General features: G+C 36.0%; 1 protein-coding gene across 1 annotated transcript in view; it reads right to left on the reverse strand.

Moving 5' to 3' along the window:
- The window catches only part of SNTB1 (syntrophin beta 1), a 420,644-nt gene that overhangs the window by 134,139 nt on the left and 261,789 nt on the right, over positions 1–24,716 (reverse strand). Inside the window, 1 exon segment of the mRNA XM_053715327.1 lies at positions 20,032–20,239. Coding sequence (XP_053571302.1) covers positions 20,032–20,239 — 208 coding nt within the window.

Consider the following 24,716-nt stretch of genomic DNA (forward strand, 5'->3'; position numbering starts at 1 on the left):
CGGACCAGGCCCCCTCACGCAACAACGGTGGGAGGGGGAAGGCGACTCTGCACAGGGCTCAGACACAACTGCGCTTCTCAGCTGGGTGTCCCCACAGCAAAACAGGTATGGGGGGATTTACCTCCGGTTCTTGACACTCGATCTCCCACACAATTGCGTCCTGGCACCAGGTACCTACAATTTGTTTTATCTGATCGTTCCTGGTCCTATCGTGTTGGTTGTTTTTCAGGCGTCCCCCTCCCCCTCCAGACAGTTTATCTGCTAGGGAGAGAAGGGAACGCTCCTGTTCCAGTTGTATTGTAAATAGTCAATTTACCATTTCTTTCTTGCAGTAACTAAGCAAGACCAGGGGGGACCCATGCAAAAGAAAGTCAGTAGTTAGCAATCAGTCCTTTTCCACCCCTATACCATTCAATTTAGTGCGTTGGTTTAGCACTACTGAGGCTCCGGTAGTGATGATTTGTTGAGGCTTAGCAAGCCGCCCAAGCTCTGGGTTTTTCGGGCGCGAAGATCCACCGCCAGTAGCTCACTGGGAATCACAGAGCAGGTGTTCACCTGAGCTTCCACACATGCTCCTCCCCTGGAACCTCTAGTGTATCCTCTAGGATGGACTAGAGCATCTAGGGCATGTAATTTTAAACAACTTTCCAATTTACTTTTATCACCAATTTAGCTTTGTTCTCTTGGTATTCTTAGTTGAAAGCTAAACCTAGGTAGACTCATATGTTAATTTCTTAGACCTTGAAGCTCGTCTCTTATGTGAATGCATTTTGACCACTAGAGGGCTTTAGTTCATGTGTGTCATATAGATAACATTGAGCTCACGCACCTGGAGTTACCTAGGGGTAAGCACTGATTGGCTAAAATGCAAGACTCTCAAAAGAACTGAGGTAAGGGGGCAGTTTACAGAGGCTTAGATACAAGGTAATCACAGAGGTAAAAAGTGTATTATGATAACTGTGTTGGTTCTGCAAAACTGGGGAATGGGTAATAAAGGGATAATCTATCTGTTTAAACAACAAAAATTCTGGTGTTGACTGTCCCATTAATTAAAAATCCAGCCCTTGTAAGCCCACAATGTCTCTCCTAATTGAAATGTTTACAATATGCATAGTGAGACATTCTGCAATATACCTATTTTTTATTTGCACACTTTCCTGCAAGTTAACACTGACATTTTTTCTACTGTCCAAATGTGCAGTAGAGAGCCTTGTAGCTCCTGTTGTTTTTGGGAGCTAAAGTGAGCGGGTATGGGGTATTTGGGGGAAAAAAACGGCACTGAAAAGTGCTTTTACATTTCGGTCTATGGGAACTGTGTGTTCCCAGTAAATAATATATATGTATACGTATACACATAGTAACACATAAATATAAATGTATTTATTCATATACATAAATATCTATCAGCTAGATTACACGTTTGTGCGTTCATCTTTTAACCCTGAAAATATGGTAATTTCAGTGTTAAAACAGCACCGCAGCCATTACAAGTCTTGTCGGTATAGGTGTACCGCAAGCCTTTTAGCCTGTAACGCAACGTTAGTACCGCATTTGTAAAAATTATGTTTTTTTTTAATGGGATTCCCATAGCGCCGGTATTACGAGTTTTGTGGTGAGGCTAAAAAGTGAGCGTTACAGCCTAAAACCACATGATCTATACCGCCATCTAAAGTCAGTAGTTATGAGGTTTACGCTACAAAGCTGTAACATAAAACTCATGACTAATGTGTTAAAAAGTACACTAACACCCACAAACTACCTATTAACCCCTAAACCGAGGCCCTCCTGCATCACAAACACTAAATTAAATTTAATAACCCCTAATCTGCCGCTCCCGATATCGCCGCCACTAATAAAATGTATTAAACCCCATTCCGCTGCTACCCGACATCGTCACCACTATACTAAAGCTATTAACCCCTAAACCGCCGCCCTCCCACGTCGCAAACACTATTTAAATATTATTAACCCCTAATCTGCCATCCGCCCACATAACCCCCACTATAGTAAAGTTATTAAGCGCTACACCGCCGCCACTATAATAAACCTATTAACCCCTAAACCGAAACCACCCTTACAATGAAATATAATAAATTAAACTATTAACCCCTAAACCGAAAGCCCTCCACATCACAATAAACTAATTTAAAATATTAACCCCTGACCCTAGCCCTAACGTAACCCTAACCCTAACACCCCCCAACTTTAACATAATTAAAATATAGCTAAATTAAACTTACAATTATTAACTAAATAAAACCTAGTTAAAACTAAATACTTACCTATGAAATAAAACCTAAGTTAGCTACAATATAACTAATAGTTATATTGTAGCTAGCTTAGGTTTTATTTTTATTTCACAGGTAAGTTTGTATTTATTTTAACTAGGTAGACTAGCTAGTAAATAGTTATTAACTATTTAATAACTACCTAGTTAAAATAAATACAAAATTACCTGTCAAATACAACCTAAGCTACCTTACACTAAAACCTAAAATTACAAAAAATAAAAAAACCTACCATTACAAAAAAAAACAACAACGAAATTATCCCAAAAAATTTAATTTATTCCTATTCTAATACCCTTTTAAAAAAAATAGATCGTTTTTTTATTTTGTGGGTTTGGGGGGTGGGGGTTTGTAATGTTAGTATGACTTTGCATTTTTTTTTCAGGTAAAAGAGCTTAACCTTTAAGGGCCATTGGTAGTTTATTCTAGATTAGTTTTTATATTTTTTTTTTTTTATGGGTATTAGAATAGGAATATTTTTTTTTTATAATTTGTTTGTTATTTTGTGTAATATATTTTTTAGGGTTTTTTTTTTCTTTAGTAAGAAATGAGCTATTATCTTTTGGGCAATGCCCTACAAAATGCCCTTTTAAGGGCCCCCCAAAAGGCCCTTTTAAGGGCCCTTGGTAGTTTGGGGGGTGTGGGTTTGTATACTGTTAGGGGTGTTTGTTTTTTTTAGCAAAAGAGATGTTTAACTTAGGGTAATGCCCTACAAAAGGCCATTTTAAGTACCCCCAAAAGGCCCTTTTGGTAGTTTATTTTAGATTAGGCTTTTTTTTTATTTTGGGGTGTTTTTTTTTAAAAGTGTATTAGAATAGGAATTTTTTTTATTTTTTTGGATAATTTAGTTTTTTTGGGGTTTTTTTGTAATGGTAGGTTTTTTATTTTTTGTAATGGTAGGTTTTTTTTATATTTTGTAATTTTAGGTTTTACTGTAAGGTAGCTTAGGCTTTATTTCACAGGTAATTTTGTATTTATTTTAACTAGGTAGTTATTAAATAGTTAATAAATATTTACTAACTAGTCTACCTAGTTAAAATAAATACAAACTGTGAAATAAAAATAAAACCTAAGCTAGCTACAATATAACTATTAGTTATATTGTAGCTAGCTTAGGTTTTATTTCACAGGTAAGTATGTATTTAGCTAGGTATTATTTAGTTAATAATTGTAAGTTTAATTTAGCTATATTTTAATTATGTTAAGGTTTGGGGGTGTTGTGGTTAGGGTTATTGTTTAAATGATGTAATCCAATATGGCGTCCCTTGAATTCCGATTGGCTGAAAGAATTCTATCAGCCAATCGGAATTAAAGGGTAAAAAATCGTATTGGCTGATGCAATTGATTGAGCTTCAATTGCATCAGCCAATAGGATTTTTTTACCCATTAATTCCAAATGGCTGATAGAATTCTATCAGCCAATCGGAATTCAAGGGACACCATCTTGGATGATGTCATTTAAAGGAAACTTTATTCTTCAATAGCCATCGAAAGAAGAGGATGCTCCGCGCCGGATGTCTTGAAGATGGAGCCGCTCCGCGTCGGAAGGATGAAAATAAAAGATGCTGCCTGGAGGACGACTTCTTGCCGCTTGGATGAAGACATCTTCCGGCTTCATTGAGGACTTCTTGCCGCTTGGATGAAGAATTCTCCCAGCTGGATGTCCGGTCTTCAAAAACTGTAAGAGGGTTTTTTTAAGGATTTATTGGGTGGGTTTTATTTTTAGATTAGGGACTTTGGGCACCGTAAAAGAGCTAAATGCCCTTTTAATGGCAATGCCCATCCAAATGTCCTTTTCAGGGCAATGGGGAGCTTAGGTTTTTTAGGTAGGTTTTTATTGGGGGGGGTTGGTTGTGTGGGTGGTGGGTTTTACTGTATGGGGGGTTGTATGTATTTTTTTTTACAGGTAAAAGAGCTGATTTCTTTGGGGCAATGCCCCGCAAAAGGCCTTTTAAGGGCCATTGGCAGATTAGTGTAGGCTAGGGTTTTTTTATTTTGGGGGGGCTTTTTTATTTTGATAGGGCTATTAGATTAGGTGTAATTAGTTTAAATATTTGATAATTTATTTTTTATTTTGTGTAATTTAGTGTTTATTATTTTTTGTAATTTAGATAAATGTTTTTTTAATGTAATGTATTTAATTTTAGTGTAATGGTAGTTTTTAGTGTAAGGCAGGTTAGGTTTTATTTTACAGGTAACTTTGTATTTATTTTAACTAGGTAGTTAGTAAATAGTTATTAACTAGCCTACCTAGTTAAAATAAATACAAACTTGCCTGTAAAATAAAAATAAAACCTAAGATAGCTGCAATGTAACTATTAGTTATATTGTAGCTAGCTTAGGGTTTATTTTACAGGTAAGTATTTATTTCGTTTTAAATAGGATTAATTTAGGTATTCATTGAAATTTTTATTTGGAATTATTTTAATTATGTTAAAGTTAGTTGGTGTTAGGGTTACGTTAGGGTTAGGGTTAGGTTTAGGGGTTAATAACTTTAGTATAGTTGCGGCGACATTGGGGGCAGCAGATTAGGGGTTAATAAGTGTAGTTTTCTGGCGGCGATTTTGGGGGCAGCAGATTAGGGGTTAATAACAGTAATGTAGGTTACAGCGACGTTAGGGACAGCAGATTAGGGGTTAATAAGTGTATGTAGGTGGCGACGACATTGGGGCAGCAGATTAGGAATATTTAAAGGGACACTGAACCCACATTTTTTCTTTCGTGATTCAGATAGAGCATGACATTTTAAGCAACTTTCTAATTTACTCCTATTATCAAATTTTCTTTATTCTCTTGGTATGTTTATTTGAAATGCAAGAATGTAAGTTTAGATGCCGGTCCATTTTTTGTGAACAACCTAGATTGTCTTTGCTGATTGGTGGATAAATTCATCCACCAATCGAAAACTGCTGTCCAGAGTCCTGAACCAAGAAAAAGGCTTAGATGTCTTCTTTTTCAAATAAAGATAACAAGAGAATGAAGAAACATTGATAATAGGAGTAAACTAGAAAGTTGCTTAAAATTGCCTGCTCTATCTGAATCATGAAAGAAAAAATGTGGGTTCAGTGTCCCTTTAACTAGTGTTTACGATGTGGGAGTGCGGTGGTTTAGGGGTTAATATGTTTATTATAGTGGCGGCGATGTCCGGAGCGGCAGATAAGGGGTTAATAATTGTATTTTAGTGTTTGCAATGCGGGAGGGCCTCGGTTTAGGGGTTAATAGGTAGTTTATGGGTGTTAGTGTACTTTGTAACACTTTAGTTATGAGTTTTGTAACTTAAAACCCATAACTACTGACTTTCAGATGACGGTACGGATCTTGCAGTTATAGGCTGTACCGCTCACCTTTTGGCCGGACAGGCAAACTCGTAATACCGGCGCTCTGGAAGTCCCATTGAAAAAGGACTTTTTGAAAGAACAAATAAACTCTGTTACTAGATATCTAACTTCAAACGTCTCTTTAATAGCATTTATTATGTAAAGCTTTTTTGCTTGTTTTTTTAAATAAATGCCATCTCTATATACAATGAAAGTATAATTTTAACTTCATTATCCCTTTAAACCTTTCCAAAATATTACGACTTAGCATTAACATTTAGGATGGGAAAATGTGTCTCAGTAATCCCTTAAGAGTCCTCCCTATACAATCTAGAAGTCATTAATAGCTAAGCATCTTGATGTTTCAGAAAAAAATGATATGTAACTGCACAGTTTCTTGACCACTGATAGGTCTGGCAGTGGCAATGATGTGATATAAGCTTTCTCTACAATAAAACTATTATTATTGGATTTACTGTGAACCCTATGAGAATCAACATTTTTTATATATTTTTTATTTTTTATTATTTGATAATAGGAAAATATATATTTTTTTCTCAACAAACTAAATTTATTTAGAGCAAACAAATGCAGCCATTTTTTTTTTCATGTATGTGCCAAAATTATTTTGGTCTACAATTAAGACAATATTAACTGTTGATCACTCAACATCGCCTTCCTCTAGAGAATATCCTCATAAATATATAAATGGGCTTGTAACAGTATTAAAATTGTACAACTGTGAACAAATATTCTGATTAATAAAATAATTGCAAATTATATAATATCAGCTGTTAAAACAGACTGTTTTATACTGCATAAGAAATGTGCACCATCCTGTTCTTGTGTACTTATAAAACTGTAGACTTATTGGAATAATTAATTTGCAAAATCACATTTAAACTAAACATTTATTCTAAAAAGCAAATGAAGCACGCTGTGTTGTCTCGTTATCGGGCTATTTAATCGTGGCAGCACTGTTTAAAGCAAATCATAGTTTAAATTATATATAAACAAAAAAGATAAAAGTTTAAGTTTCGAAATAATGATACAAGCATCTTAGCGGGTGAAAGAATGCCAAAAATAAAAAAATACACGTACAAAGGTTAAACATATCTTAGATAACTTATGCGGTTTAAAACAAGAACTAGAAACAAGTAATTAACCCCTTAAGGACTGGGAATTTTATAGAAAATCTTGCCTAAAGCACCAGAGATTTATTTTATTTTGTTTTAGCATTTTTGCTATCACTCCATTTAAACAGAAATACAGCCTTGTTTTTTTTATTTATTTATTTATTTATTTATTTATTTATTTATATTTGTATTTAGTAGACAACTCAAGGTATTTATCTTGGCCCATTTTGGTAAATTTCATGTCACCATTTCACCGGAATTGCATCATATTAAAAAAATCTTTAACTTTTTCACAAACTTTTGGCTAGATTACGAGTTTTGCGTTAGAGGCTATGCGGTGCTAACGAGCAGTTTATGCTCACCGCTCACTTACAGACAGCACTGGTATTACGGGTTTTTACAAACCCATTGTTAAAAGACAAGAAGAGAGCGTTGAGCAAAATTTTGCTCATTACCGCACTCCAATACCAGCGCTGCTTATGTCAGCCGTGAGCTGGTGTAACGTGCTTGTGCACGATTTCCCCATAGGAATCAACGGGGAGAGCCGGCTGAAAAAAGTCTAACACCTGCCAAAAAGCAGCGTAAAACTCAGTAACGCAGCCCCATTATTCCTATGGGGAAACTAAAGTTATGTCTACACCTAACACCCTAACATGAACCCCGCGTCTAAACACCCCTAATCTTACACTTATTAACCCCTAATCTGCCACCCCTGACATCGCCGACACCTGCATTATATTATTAACCCCTAATCTGCCGCTCCGGACACCGGCGCCACCTACATTATACTTATGAACCCCTAATCTGCTGCCCCCCACATTGCGGCAACCTACATTATATTTATTAACCCCTAATCTGCCGCCCCCAAATGTCGACGCAACCTACCTACACTTATAAACCCCTATTCTGCCGCCCCCAACGTTGCCACCGCTATAATAAACATATTAACCCCTAAACCTAAGTCTAACCCTAACCCCCCCAACTTAAATATAATTTAAATAAATCTAAATAAAATTACTATAATTAACTAAATTATTCATATTTAAAACTAAATACTTACCTATAAAATAAACCGTAAGCTGTCTACAATATAACTAATAATTACATTGTATCTAGTTTAGGGTTTATTTTTATTTTACAGGCAAGTTTGTATTTATTTTAACTAGGTAGAATAGTTACTAAATACAGGGAGTGCAGAATTATTAGGCAAGTTGTATTTTTGAGGATTAATTTTATTATTGAACAACAACCATGTTCTCAATGAACCCAAAAAACTCATTAATATCAAAGCTGAATAGATTTGGAATTAGTTTTTAGTTTGTTTTTAGTTATAGCTATTTTAGGGGGATATCTGTGTGTGCAGGTGACTATTACTGTGCATAATTATTAGGCAACTTAACAAAAAACAAATATATAACCATTTCAATTATTTATTTTTACCAGTGAAACCAATATAACATCTCAACATTCACAAATATACATTTTTGACATTCAAAAACAAAACAAAAACAAATCAGTGACCAATATAGCCACCTTTCTTTGCAAGGACACTCAAAAGCCTGCCATCCATGGATTCTGTCCGTGTTTTGATCTGTTCACCATCAAGATTGCGTGCAGCAGCAACCACAGCCTCCCAGACACTGTTCAGAGAGGTGTACTGTTTTCCCTCCTTGTAAATCTCACATTTGATGATGGACCACAGGTTCTCAATGGGGTTCAGATCAGGTGAACAAGGAGGCCATGTCATTAGATTTTCTTCTTTTATACTCTTTCTTGCCAGCCACGCTGTGGAGTACTTGGACGCGTGTGATGGAGCATTGCCTGCATGAAAATCATGTTTTTCTTGAAGGATGCAGACTTCTTCCTGTACCACTGCTTGAAGAAGGTGTCTTCCAGAAACTGGCAGTAGGACTGGGAGTTGAGCTTGACTCCATCCTCAACCCGAAAAGGCCCCACAAGCTCATCTTTGATGATACCAGCCCAAACCAGTACTCCACCTCCACCTTGCTGGCGTCTGAGTCGGACTGGAGCTCTCTGCCCTTTACCAATCCAGCCACGGGCCCATCCATCTGGCACATCAAGACTCACTCTCATTTCATCAGTCCATAAAACTTTAGAAAAATCAGTCTTGAGATATTTCTTGGCCCAGTCTTAACGTTTCAGCTTGTGTGTCTTGTTCAGTGGTGATCGTCTTTCAGCCTTTCTTACCTTGGCCATGTCTCTGAGTATTGCACACCTTGTGCTTTTGGGCACTCCAGTGATGTTGCAGCTCTGAAATATGGCCAAACTGGTGGCAAGTGGCATCTTGGCAGCTGCACGCTTGACTTTTCTCAGTTCATGGGCAGTTATATTGCGCCTTGGTTATTCCACACGCTTCTTGCGACCCTGTTGACTATTTTGAATGAAACGCTTGATTGTTCGATGATCACGCTTCAGAAGCTTTGCAATTTTAAGAGTGCTGCATCCCTCTGCAAGATATCTCACTATTTTTGACTTTTCTGAGCCTGTCAAGTCCTTCTTTTGACCCATTTTGCCAAAGGAAAGGAAGTTGCCTTATAATTATGCACACCTGATACAGAGTGTTGATGTCATTAGACCACACCCCTTCTCATTACAGAGATGCACATCACCTAATATGCTTAATTGGTAGTAGGCTTTCGAGCCTATACAGCTTGGAGTAAGACAACATGCATAATGTGGTCAAAATACTCATTTGCCTAATAATTCTGCACTCCCTGTAGTTATTAACTATTTAATAAACTACCTAGCTAAAATAAATACAAAAGTACCTGTAAAATAAAACCTAACCTAAATTACAATTACACCTAACACTAATTCCCTAAATTAAATACAATTAAATAAAATTAGCTAAAGTACAAAAAAAACACTAAATTACAGAAAATAATAAACAAATTACAAGATTTTTAAACTAATTACACCTAATCTAATCTCGCTAACAAAATAAAAAAGCTCCCCCAAAATAAAAAAGCCCTACCCTACACTAAATTACAAATAGCCCTTAAAAGGGCCTTTTGCGTGGCATTGCCCCAAAGTAATCAGCTCTTTTACCTGTAAAAAAAATTACAAATCCCCCCCAACATTAAAACCCACCACCCACACAACCAACCCTACTCTAAAACCCACCCAATACCCCCTTAAAAAAACCTAACACTAACCCCTTGAAGATCACCTTACCGGGAGAAGTCTTCATCCAACCGGGCCGAAGTCCTCAACGAATCCGGCAGAAGTGGTCCTCCAGACGGGCAGAAGAGGTCCTCAAACTGGGCAGAAGTCTTCATCCAGACGGCATCTTCTATCTTCATCCATCCGGCGCGGAGCGGCTCCATCTTCAAGACATCCGATGTGGAGCATCCTCTTCTTTCCACGGCGACTGAAGAATTAAGGTACCTTTAAGTGACGTCATCCAAGATGGCATCCCTTCAATTTCGATTGGCTGATAGAATTCTATCAGCCAATCTGAATAAAGGTAGAAAAAATCCTATTGGCTGATGCAATCAGCCAATAGGATTGAGCTGGCATTCTATTGGTTGATTGGAACAGCCAATAGAATGCCAGCTCAATCCTATTGGCTGATTGGATCAGCCAATAGGATTGAAGTTCAATCCTATTGGCTGATTGCATCAGCCAATAGGATTTTTCCTACCTTAATTCCGATTGGCTGATAGAATTCTATCAGCCAATCGGAATAAAGGTGGAAAAAATCCTATTGGCTGATGCAATCAGCCAATAGGATTGAGCTGGCATTATATTGGTTGATTGGAACAGCCAATAGAATGCCAGCTCAATCCTATTGGCTGATTGGATCAGCCAATAGGATTTTTCCTACCTTAATTCCGATTGGCTGATAGAATTCTATCAGCCAATCGGAATCTAAGGGACGCCATCTTGGATGACGTCACTTAAAGGAACCTTCATTCTTCAGTCACCGTGGAAAGAAGAGGATGCTCCGCTTTGGATGTCTTGAAGATGGACCCGCTCCGTGCCGGATGGATGAAGACAGAAGATGCCGTCTGGATGAAGACTTCTGCCCGTCTGGAGGACCACTTCTGCCAGATTTGTTGAGGACTTCGGCCCGGTTGGATGAAGACTTCTCCAGGTAAGGTGATCTTCAAGGGGTTAGTGTTAGGTTTTTTTAAGGGGGTATTGGGTGGGTTTTATAGTAGGGTTGGTTGTGTGGGTGGTGGGTTTTAATGTTGGGGGGGATTTGTAATTTTTTTTACAGGTAAAAGAGCTGATTACTTTGGGGCAATGCCCCGCAAAAGGCCCTTTTAAGGGCTATTTGTAATTTAGTGTAAGGTAGGGCTTTTTTATTTTGGGGGGGCTTTTTTATTTTGTTAGGGGGATTAGATTAGGTGTAATTAGTTTAAAAATCTTGTAATTTGTTTATTATTTTCTGTAATTTAGTGGGTTTTTTTTGTACTTTAGCTAAAAAAATTTTAATTGTATTTAATTGTATTTAGTTTAGGGAATTAATTAGTGTAGTGTTAGGTGTTAGTGTAACTTAGGTTAGGTTTTCTTTTAAAGGTAAATTTGTATTTATTTTAGCTAGGTAGTTTATTAAATAGTTAATAACTATTTAATAACTATTGTACCTAGTTAAAATAAATACAAACTTGCCTGTGAAATAAAAATAAACCCTAAGCTAGGTACAATGTAACTATTAGTTATATTGTAGCTAGCTTAGGGTTTATTTTACAGGTAAGTATTTAGTTTTAAATAGGAATAATTTAATTATAGTAATTTTATTTTGATTTATTTAAATTATATTTAAGTTAGGGGGGGTTAGGGTTAGACTTAGATTTAGGGGTTAATAACTTTAGTATAGTGGCGGCGATGTTAGGGATGGCAGATTAGGGGTTAATAATATTTAACTAATGTTTGCGTGGCGGGAGTGCGGCAGTTTAAGGGTTAATATATTTATTATAGTGGCGGCGATGTCCGGTTTGGCAGATTAGGGGTTAAATTTTTTTTAGTGTTTGCGATGTGGGAGGGCCTTGGTTAAGGGGTTAATAGGTAGTTTATGGGTGTTAGTGTACTTTTTAGCACTTTAGTTAAGAGTTTTATGCTACGGCATTGTAGTGTAAAACTCTTAACTACTGACTTTAAAATGCAGTACCAGTCTTGACAGGAGAGGGTCTACCGCTCACTTTTTGCGGGACTCGTAATACCGGCGCTATGCAAGTCCCATTGAAAAAAGAAGATACGCAATTTACGCAAGTGGATTTGCGGTATTTCCAAGTCTGGCCAAAAAAGTGAGCGGTACACCTGTACCTTCAAGACTCTTTTTTCTTTTTTGGCTTTGGCATCCCATGGTTGGGTTGACTAATTCAGAGATAAAATTTAGCAGAATATTTACTTGCTCACTGTTCTTGATTTAAATGTAAAACAATTTTGAACTGTTTGATTTTTGTGATTTCTTCTGACATTTGTTTTTGTAAATTACTGTTGACATTTAAATAATTAATAATAATAAAATGGAAAATATGGGAGATAATTACATGTGAGGAACCTAGGTGTCTTAGGCTCTTGAGAAATTTCTGAGATATTTGAGAATTTATATGTTATGTGCAAATGAGAAATATTGAAGATAATTCTCTGTTGAAATTGTATTGCCTGTTTCTGTTCCTGATTCCTTGGGATCATATTTTGTGATGTTATTGTATGATGTAATACTGGATGTTCACATGTGTTTCTCTCAATAAAAAAAAAAAAAAAAAAAAAAAAAAAAAAGCAGCACTGGGACCGACCAACGCTGCTTTTTAAGCCTAACGCAAAACTCGTAATCTAGGTGTTTGGGTTTTACACTGAAATTATTTACACACAACTACTGCAGTCATAAAACAAATGGCTGTAAAAGCTTCGCTTGGATCCCCTTTGTTTACATACAGCAGACATGCATGGCTTTGCCATTGTTTTTGGCAATTAGAATTCCGCTAATTGCAACTGTGCACAACACTTCTGAAATTCCTGGCAGTGAATGGAGTTAAGGTAGCTTGTAAGGTTAAAGGACCAGTAAATACAGTAGATTTGCATACTCAACAAATGCAAGATAACAAGACAATGCAATCGCACTTAGTCTGAACTTCAAATGAGTAGTAGATTTTTTTTCTGACAATTTTAAAAGTTATGTCTATTTCCACTCCCCCTGTACCATGTGACAGCCATCAGCCAATCATAAATCCATACACGTACCATGTGACAGCCATCAGCCAATCACAAATGCATATATGAGTATTCTGTGAATTCTTGCACATGCTCAGTAGTAGCTGGTGATTAAAAAAGTTTAAATATAAAAAGACTGTGCACATTTTTTTTTATGGAAGTCAATTGGAAAGTTGCTTAAAATTGCATGCTCTGTCTGAATAATGAAAGTTTAATTTTGACTAGACTTGTGCATGGCAGAAAAATTTGGTTCGGTTCGGATCGATTCGGATGTTTTCGAATTTCGGTTCGGATCGATTCGAATTTGGAAAAATTAGAATACATTTGTTTTGGATTTGTTTCTGATTCATTCGTTTTCGAATAAATTCGGCTGGATTCGATTCGGTTCGATTTGGAAATTCAGAATTTCGGTATGTGTTAGGTGGGATGTGCTGTGTATTAGACTAGTATTATGTACTGTACATTAGGTGTAACCCATAGCAGAGTGATATAACCTAATATACTGTACAATACTAGTGTAATCCATGGCCATCCGAATCTACCAAATAAATCCAAACTAATTCGGATTTATTCAGTAGATTCAGTACTAGCGTAATTCGGAAATTTGAATCGATCCGAATCTCCGCATTTAACAAATTCGGACGAATTTCGATTTGTTCCGAATCGAAACGCACATGTCTAATTTTGACTTGAGTGTTGCTGTAGTGTAGAGATTACACTTGGAAATATAAGATTAACCCTGCTCTATGAGAGCATCACAACTCACACTAGATATTGTTATATATGTAACAACATTACTCTGCTGATGAAATACTACACAAACTAGAAAATTCGATTATGTTCATACTGAACTAGCAATATAAGTAATATTTTGTACTCTTAATTGATTAGGTCAGAATATCAAACGAACTAGAGGGTTTGATTATGTTCATACTGAACTAACAACATATGTAATATTTTGTACTCCTATTGATCAGGAATGAGGAATTGTTTTAACTTAATATTACATTAGAATATTTCAGTACATGTGCACAATCAGTGAACCAATGTAGATAAACCTAATCTCCCAAAGACAACAATCAGGTTGAATATTATGGGGTATTAACTACTAGTCATTCATCTTGTAATATACTCTCACCTGACATAGAGTAATATAACAATTATCAGTATTTACTCCATGGTTGACATTATAAGCTGAATAATATCACACAAGTTTATTTTAAAGCGCCACAAAACACAGAGTAGTGCATTCATAAGTGGTTTATAGATTCCAGTTTTAAATACTAGATTTGCATACTAAAGAAGATGGCCAATTTAGACTATCAGATCCTGATTCAACCACATAGTGTCAGAACAGTATACGGTGTAAAGGCAGACAGTGCCCATCGAACGACGATAATCTACTCAACTGCAGACCGCATTTTTAATCAAGTTGAAATAAAGCATTTGTTTTTATAAAGTGATCACACCTACATGTATATGCACGTATATGAAGGAATTGAGTGCTTAACAGGGTATCCTATACAACGTCTCTGTTAGAATCAAAGTAAAATATCTTTACCTAGATACAAAGCACCTATTTGAATTTGAACACGAATATAGCTATAATTTAAGCTGACATATAATAAGATTCAATAATACTCCTTCATTTAATACCAAGTAGTGCCGTTGGTTTCCAATCAAACATTCTTGTGGGCTCGATCTCTTGCTCCAAACACATAACTTAAGATTTTGCAGCTTGGGGGCCAGCTAATGGATCCATAATGGATCTATAAAATTCCCCTTAAAAGGACAGTAAAGTCAAAATTAAATTTAAATTGATTGGATAGAACATCACATTTTAAACAACTTTCGATTTTACTTCAATTATTAATGATGTTTAGTATCTTGGTATCTTTTGTTAAAGAGTAATCCAAGGTGAGCTCAGGAACATGCATGCATCTCTAGACCTTCCGCAGCAATGTTTGTAACATTGTTTATAGCAATGTTATACATAGTTACAAACACCACTGCCATAGACTGCTATAGACATGTGTACGCTCCTAAGCTCCCATCAGCCTACCTAGATATACTCTAAACAAGGGTTATTAAGAGAACAACTTTGAAAATAGAAGAAAATTAGAAAGCTGTTTAAAAACTGCATGCGCTATCTAAATCACTAAAGTTTCACGTTGACATTACTGTCCCTAATTTGAATGAAAAAGAAACTAAGAATACATTTTGTATTAGTATTTAATATATCTAATACCTAACATATCAGATATCATTATTATTTTATCTTTTAAACTCTGTGGGCTAGATTACAAGTGGAGTGCAATCATAAGCGCAGGGTGCGTTATGTTGCACTCTGTCTAGCGCTAAGAATAATGTACCAATCTACTATCACAAATGGATGATTAACAATTTTAACCAAAGCTTCTCAACACCGCTGAAACTTTATTTTAGAGTTCTTGAGTACACTTCAAAATACCTCAAAATTTTTTAGAGGTTTTTGAGACCTCAAGTCCAAAATAAACTTTCATGTTACAAATAGGGCATGTAATTTTAAACAACTTTCCAATTTATTTTTATCACCAATTTTGCCTTGTTCTCTTGGTATTTTTAGTTGAAAGCAAAACCTAGGTAGGCTCATATGCTAATTTCTTAGACCTTGAAGGCCGCCTCTAATCTGAATGCATTTTGACAGTTTTTCCCTACTAGAGGGCGTTAGTTCATGTGTGTCATATAGATAACATCGAGCTCACTCATGTGAAGTTACCTAGGAGTCAGCACCGATTGGCTAAAATGCAAGACTGTCAAAAGAACTGAAATAAGGGGGCAGCTTACAGAGGCTTAGATACAAGGTAATTACAGAGGTAATTCGCCCAAATCCACGGACAAGACCTGACTTGTTTCTCATGGCAGCCTATTGATATGGTACCTAGACCGAGAAGAGGGGGTGACCGTGAAGTAGCACTCTCTAAAAGAGAGATGCTGTGGATTTTTAAGATGGAAACCAGAGTCCCAAAAGGATTGAACTCTGAGTTTGATCTTATAAATTACTGGGAATAGAAATAAATGTTTCATTCCATGCTATGTCTATACAATTACATTCTTAAAGATTTTTCTCACTGCTACTCATACTAACTAAATAATCATCTTACACACTACACTTATGTATATAAATACATATTACAGTTTCATTTTAGAGATATATCTACTAACTACTCCATCTCTTATAATATAGGGTTCTGTAGAATTAGAAATATGTAATCTAACGGATTAAAATAGGAGATTGTGTCTCTATATGTATATTATAAACATCATTGCATAGAGGTAATTTTTCAAATAACTCTGTTTTTGTTTTTTGTGTTTTAATCACAGAGAGTGGGTCTAAACAATCAAGCGGCATATATGACCGCATAGTTGTGTAATAGGTTCTTAGAAGCCTGAATAAGTGGCCCTTACTCTCATGTGTGGTACAAACCCAGAAGAATAAGTATTTGGAAATTAAATTACTATGTAGTAACACTTCGCCACTTGTTTGACCTTTAATTCATAATTTGTATCATTATGGCTTTGTTAAAGAATATTTAGGTCAAACAAATACACTGTAGATAATAGCATTTGAACTATGGTATTTATTTTATTTATTTGTTAATAAGTAATACCAGAAAAATATATGTATAAGAAATGGTTTCATGACCTCTTGTTGCTCTGTCATCTTTACTTCACAACCAGTATGTATGGGGTTAAAATAAACTCAGGGCGTGTTGTTTTTCAATATGTTTTTAGCCAATGAGGTTGTTCTTACTTATGTACATAAGGAACACCTGTGGCTGGCTTCAGTATGCTATGATTACGGCTATGCCGAAACGCGTAAGCCTGCCAGCCAGAGGTGCCCCATCTCTGCTCTTTTGACACTGTGTTGTCCTATTTTATATACACCAATAAAGGTTATATTTTATTTTTACACTAGCGCTCTCACTTGCTTTCTTTGGTGGACCTAATTACAGAGGTAAAACATGTAATTTTATAACTGTGTTAGTTATGCAAAACTGGGGAATTGGTAATAAAGGGATTATCTATCTTTTTAAACAACAAAAATGCTAGTGTTGACTGTCCCTTTAATACTTAAAGGGACATTATACACTCATTTTTTCTTTACATAAATGTTTTGTAGATGATCTATTAATACAGCCCATAAAGTTTTTTTTTAAAATAAATGTATAGTTTTGCTTATTTTTAAATAACATTGCTCTGATTTTCAGACTCCTAACCAAGCCCCAAAGTTTTAGCTACCTTCTCCAGCTTGCTCCTGTTTGTGTAAAGGGTCTTTTCATATGCAAAAGAAGGGGGAGGGGGAGTGTCTTATTTGCCACTTGCAGTGGGCTTTCCAGCTACCTTTTCAACAGAGCCAAACTGACAGCTTCTAAGTAAGTTTTTAAACAGTTTTATACTGTATTTTTATATCAGTATCTGTGCATCTTATTCTTTATAGTAGTGTCTATTACAGTTATATGAAAATGAGTGTATACTGTCCCTTTAAGAAACAACTGACACCACACTAGTCATTCATGGCGTTCAAATGAAACCTAACACACAGAAGAATGGGGTGTAAATGCCACAGGTACATTTTTTCAAAAAATATCTCCCACCCCTTAGGGAGGTACCAAATTGGCAGTAATTTAAAAATCACATAAAAGCACCCGGTCACCTTCAGCTGTGACAACCAAAGCTTATTAAGTGAGCTTCTCCTTGCAGCTACAGAATAAAAAGAAAGCAGCTTCCACAACACCACCTTTTATAACCTTCCTTAACCCTCCCTTAGACCTAAACCTCACGACAGTCCATGGCCTAAGTGGAGTCAAAAATTCTCCATCCATTGCCTCATTGGGGGTTGCATGGTTTAAAAACGAAAAGGTGGTTTTGTGGCAGAATTAAAGGAATCTGACCCATGCACCATGGCTGTGGTGTTTATTGCTTCTAAAGATGTCATTTGTGTCATACAAGCCACCAGAGAAGGTGTGGTGTTTGAATACTGGTGCATGAGCCCACACAGGATATGTGCGTATGCTACAGAAAAACATCGAAGCATTTTTGCTAATGGAAGTATATTGCAAAAATGCGTGTATTATAAATTGAAATGCACCCATGCACATTTCATTTTTGACCTTTCTATCCCTTTTATTTACAGTACAATTAAATAATATCTCTGACTGGTCTCCAGGGAGGAAATCACAAAAGCTTCCGTACATTATTTTCACAGAGTAATTGAAAATGGATTGGAATATTGGCCAATATTTGAAAAACCAAATTACTATACAAACAAATCAGACTGCAGTCTTCTTGCACATCAGTAGAGTTGAACCTTTCACAATTGTTATTATTATAAAACCTCCAATCATTGCATGCCTTCATTGGCTTCCAGCTCGTGGGGCACGCAACGATTGGAGGAAGTCGGATTCGTCATTGATATGCAAAATACAGTCTGAGAAACGGGCGGAGGATCGGCAGTCTGTTTACCCTAACAAAATGGTAAGTATTATTTTTTAAAAAGCGTGTTTGTAAAGTTTAATGAATTAAAGTGCCTCTTTTTTTAAGAGTTATTTTCGGATACTGGTCTTTAAAAGTTTCTATCATATCACATCTTTCCCCTCTCTCCTACAGCTTTACACATATCTTCAATACTTAAATAACTAATACAAATTTCAGGCTAATCTTTACTTTGAATACCGCATTATGTCTAGAATGTATTTAATGTTTTCTGCTGCTTTCTCTTGTTTTCAAAACAATGGATCATTGGGAACACACTGCTTACAATACCTTATCTCTTTAATCCATAGGAAAGTTATAATAAGTCATTTTTGCTTTATACATTTAGAAAATCCATACATTGCCACAATACTCCTTTGCTTGAAACTAACAAAAATAGACTTTATCCTGGAATCAAGTACATTCCCATAAAATACAACCATATGAAAAGTGTTTATTTAACAGGATGGATTTTGTAACACCAAAGCTCATAATACTTTATTATATTTTCAGGGTTCATAGAAAAATTTCTGTGGATTTTATGACCATTATAAAAGGAATATTAGCTTAAGTACCTTGATTTCATGCTATAATTGTCCATATACACATGTTAATGCATTTCATTATATGCATTTTTTTGAGGCACAATGACTGATCCAAAATTACAGTGTCAAACACCATCAATAAATTGCATATCATTTACTGTGGAACCAAATGAATATTCAGCATGCACCTGTGTGACTTAACAATGCAAACCTGTTATGTGCTGTGAAGGTGACAGACATATTGCAGTGTATAGAATCTTATCTATAAAAAAGGTATTTTGATGCTACTGATAGATCATTCAATTTTAAATAAGTTTTTAATTTACTCATATTATTAAACTTGCTTTGTTCTTTTGGTATCCTTTGTGTAAAATGATGCATAGGTAGGCTCAGGTGCAGCAATACACTACTGGGAACAAACTGGTGATTGGTGGCTCCACACATATGCTATGTTATTGGCTCACCATTATGTGTACAACTAGCTAACAGTAGTGCATTGGTGCTCTGGAGCAGATATCAAATATGCATTTAACTACGTTGCAGGGGTTAAGCACATAATTATATGCAATCAATAATGGTTTCTTTTTGCACATTATATCCCTTTAATGTTTTTTTAAAGGGACTTTAAAATAAAAATCTATCTATACTAAGTATAACTGAGTATTAAAAAAAAAACGTGATATACTTCCATTATTTTTTTTTCACCCACATTTCTATCATTTACTTCTTGATTTTGTTTGTCACCGCTCCCCAGAGAAGCAGGAATACATGCAGTTGTCTAACCCTGTAACATTCTATAGAATAAATAATGACCAGTGCAGGAGATAAAATAATTTTTTAAGATATATTCCCCTGGAGTGTAAAGCAATATAAATTAGCTAAAAAAATTAACATTTTAAATGCTGTTTACAAATGTATTTTATATGCAGATCTTTACAATGCAGAGCTTAACTGCTGATATGCATTGTGCCAATGTAGTAATGACTTAAATGTCCCTTTAATGCTTAGATGTCATGCCATTAACAGTCTATTAGTGTTGCATACTTGCCTTTTCGGCGAGCCAGCCCAAATGATGAATTTCTTGGCCTCCAGCAATTCCTGTTTTCCCCAGCTGTTCCTTGACTTCTGCTATTACTCTAGTGACCAGATCAGCAGCAGATGAGTGTATTGCATTGAACCAGGTCTGTGCTGTCGCTGGATCTTTACCTCTAAGGACCACTGTATGCTTGGCATCGGGTGAATGCAGCTCAACATGTCTACAAAAAAGTCAAGAATGGATATTTAATGTAATTACTTTTTTCATTAATAGAAGTTCAATCTGACATGTTTTAATTGCAAATTATTTTTAAATGTGACAATGGCAGATACATGCATTTTATGATCATTCCAGTACCAAATATCTATTTCTATGAAAATGTGTGCTTGCTTTAAATCAATGTTTCCCAAACCCAGTCCTCATGACCCATGACACGACAGATATTCATTATATCTTAAAGTGATTGTAAACTTTAGTATATAAAATTATTTACAAAAATAGTGGCACTTTAATTCATTACATTTTTTAAAGACGATTCCTTTGTAAAATAATTACCATTTAGAGATGGTAAACATTGCGCAGTTCCTCCGCCCACATCCCATACTTGATTTAGCTAACTGATGACAAATCTGGCTTCATCCAATAGTTGCGTGCCCCACAAGCTGGATGTGAGGTGGGGCAAGCAATGATTGGATAAGCCGGATTCATCATCGCTCAGCTAAATCAAGTATGAGATGCAGGCGGAGGAATGGTGCGATATTTACCACCTCTAAATGGCAATTATTTTACAAAGGAAGCAACTTTAAAAACTTTAATGAATAAAAGTGCTGTTTTTATAAATAATTTTATATACTGTGTATTGAAATACTAAAGTTTACAATTACTTTAACTAGAGCACAGGGAAAATAATCAGCTCTCCCATCAACTGATAATTTCCCCAGTGCTCTAGTTAAGATTATGGGGCCTACTTATTAATGTGCGAACGGACATGATCCGATATTGCGGATCATGTCCGCTGCACATCGATAAATGCTGACAGCATATGCTCTCGGTATTTATCATTGCACCAGCATTTCTGGTGAACTGCTGGTGCAATGCCGCCCCCTGCAGATTTGCGGCCAATCAGCTGCTAGCAGGGGGTGTCAATCAACCCGATCGTATTCGATCGGGTTGATTTCTGTCCGCCGCCTCAGACCGCTGCTTTATAACTTCTGTTTCCATACAGAGCTTGATAAATATGCCCCATAATGAAAATCTGGCCTGTTAAGGGTCCTGAGGACTGGCGTTGGAAAACACTGCTTTAAAGGGACATGGACGTCCAATAAAGCATATACTTTAAAAAAAAAAAAACTTTCAAGAGGACTTCTGTTATCAAATATAACTTTTGATAAACTAATTTTTTTGATAAACTAACATTTTCATGGCTCAGGAAATATGCATTTGTCTTGAACACTATGTAAGAGCAATGTGTGTAGCAATCTTATACAAGCAATCTGAGAAGCTCCAGCCACTCTATGATAAAACTCTATGGTAAACTAAGCTAGTGAATTTGAAAGCTGTTTAGCTAGAAGCACTGTTTAATGCAGAAGACTGAGAGATTTGGAGTGCATCCGTCTTTAGATTTCTCCAAAGTGTGTGTTTGAGTAATAAAGGTAAATCACAACTTTTTTGTGTGGCTCTTTTTGTCACTTTATGGCAGAACAATAAAACAATAATACATAACAACTTGCAGTAATAAGAATGGCCATTCAATATCATTACAAAACACAGCAGCATTTATAGCATACAAAATGTGAGTAAAACTTGGAAAATTGTATAGTCGCCAACAGCCCCACATCTGCTGAAACGAACAAGATTTGTTTTAGCCTTTCATACCAGTTTTCGGCTATAGGGTTGCAACTCAAATAAAGTTTTACTAGCAAGAGAAATAATTTAAAAGTCACTGCCAGTGTTTATAACACAAACATATTACCCAAATTATGGCTTGTGTTTTAAGATAAGTTTGATGGAATCATGTTTGAAAACCTGGATGATTTTATATTAATAATTTCATGGGTGATAGCACTTTGGTAACAACTGTAGTCCTAATTTGGCCTATGATTACTTTTTCATTCATGCTCTTGAAGTTTATTTACTAAATTAACTGGCCATATAGCGTCTCCTTAAATGGATACTAACTGCAATTTTTTTCTTTCATTATTCGGATAAATCATGCAATTTTAAACAACTTTCTAATTTATTCCTATTATCAATTTTCTTCATTCTCTTGGTATCTTTATTTGAAAAGCAGGAATAAAAGCTTAGGAGCTGGCCCATTTTAGGTTCAGCACCTGGGTAGCGCTTGCTGATTGGTGGCTAAATGTACCCACCAATCAGCAAGCGTTATCCAGGGTGCTGAACCAAAAATGGGCCAGCTCCTAAGCTTTCATTCAGGCTGTTTCAAATAAAGATACCAAGAGAACGAAGAAAAATTGATAATAGGAGTAAATCAGAAAGTTGTTTAAAATTGCATGATTTATCCAAATCATAAAAGAAAGTGGTATACACTAGAAAAAGCCACATCTGTAGCAACACAAGGGCCCTGATATTCAAAACCTTGCCAGCATGGAGAGCATAGTTGACAACATTTGAAAAATAATTCCAGAGACACTTTGCAGCAGAGCCCTGTTTATTTATGGTTTTCATAGCTCCACCCACTTAGATCAACCTCAAAACGAAATAAGAAGTTTAAACAAGTACATGCTATTCAAGTGCCAGTTCTTACTGTTTTAAGAGTGGATGAAAGCAGTATTCCAAAAGCAGCAGAAAATTATTATGTGCACTGTTAAAGTTTCTGCCACAGCTACTGCAAGGTCTAATGATCTTAAACTAATGCTTGATGCTGGTTCAGAAGTCTCTATATAGCCAGATTCAAATTATTACCATTGCTTCCATGTGCCACTTACTGAACCAAAAATACAATTGGCTTTTTACTTAATAAAACCAAATACCTGCACATGGCTACCTGCCTGTACAAGTGAGTTTTGGTGCATCCTTGTACCTGTAGAGTTCTAATGACACACCTCTCATTGGCAGGGATTTATTTCATCCATATATATTAAGATAGTTGATAGACAAGTTACTCCTTCTCAGCCATATCTTTCTGTTTAGCCTGTGCATCATCTACTGAATTTTAATCATCTAATGATATTTAAAGAGGTGTCCTGATTGGGTACTCGACGATCCAGAACACCTGTTCAAAGATATGGTACCAGGAATGCCTTTTAGTTATGTATATGTAATAAAGTGATCTATCTCCACTATCTGTATCTACATCTATCCATCTATCTATCTATGTATCCATCTATCTATCCGTCTATCTGTCTGTCTAAAGTCTTTTCCACATTTTTTAAAGATGTTCCAAGATCCCTATGTTAGAATGTAAAAATTAGTTTCAAAGAATGAATGTTGACCACATTAGCTGAAAGTAAGCTTTTTTTTTGCGTGTGTCGGGTTGAGCTTGTATAATGAGTTGAAAGTAAACTATTTTAGTTTGCGTGCTAACCTGACGAGTTCAAAAAGACAGTTATAATATTGAATGCGCATTCACATATTCCCTCATAGAAGTTAATGGAGAAAAAAACCAACCACCCCACTTTCACGCAAACCCGATCGCAGAGAGAGTGAGTGAGTGAGTGAGTGAAAGAGACAGAAAGAGAGATGTGTTTTATGTGTTTACATATGTATTTATGTGTTTAAATACATATATACTTATATAAATACATATGTATACATATTATACACACATACAGTATATGTATTATCTCTATGTTATATCCCTTTACCTGACTTTCTTTTCTAACACATGAGATCTCATATCTTTGAGCCTATAACTTTTGTGTGTAATATTTTTTTTTAAATTATTTTTAAAAGATAGTGTTATTATGAGTGTAACTGTACTTTGTAATATATTGCGCTCAAGCGATCATGTTTACTTTCAACTCTTAATACGAGGAATAAGCACAACAAGCACTTATACTAACAATAAACCCCTTATCGCTCGCGCACCACTCTTACGGCTAGATTACGAGTTTTGCGTTAGAGGCTGTGCGGTGCTAACGAGCAGTTTATGCTCACCGCTCACTTACAGACATCGCTGGTATTACGGGTTTTTACAAACCCGACGTTAACCGCAAAAAAGTGATCGTAGAGCAAAATTTTGCTCCATATCTCACCTTAATACCAGCGCTGCTTACGTTAGCGATGAGCTGGCTGAACGTGCTTGTGCACGATTTCCCCATAGGAATCAATTGGGGAGAGCCGGCTGAAAAAAAACCTAACACCTGCAAAAAAGCAGCGTTTAGCTCCTAACGCAGCCCCATTGATTCCTATGGGGAAATAAAAAGGAAATTTATGCTTACCTGATAAATTTATTTCTTCTACGATACGACAAGTCCACGGATTTCATCCTTACTTGTGGGATATTTACCTCCTGCTGACAGGAAGTGGCAAAGAGCACCAAAGCAGAGCTGTATATATAGCTCCTCCCTTCCCTCCACCTCCAGTCATTCGACCAAAGTTAGGAAGAGAAAGGAAAAGCCAAAGGTGCAGAGGTGACTGAAGTTTAGAAAATATACCTGTCTAAAAAATAACAGGGTGGACCGTGGACTTGTCGTATCGTAGAAGAAATAAATTTATCAGCTAAGCATAAATTTCCT

The sequence above is a fragment of the Bombina bombina genome, chromosome 5, assembly GCF_027579735.1.
Source record: "Bombina bombina isolate aBomBom1 chromosome 5, aBomBom1.pri, whole genome shotgun sequence".
Classification (NCBI taxonomy): Eukaryota; Metazoa; Chordata; class Amphibia; order Anura; family Bombinatoridae; genus Bombina; species Bombina bombina.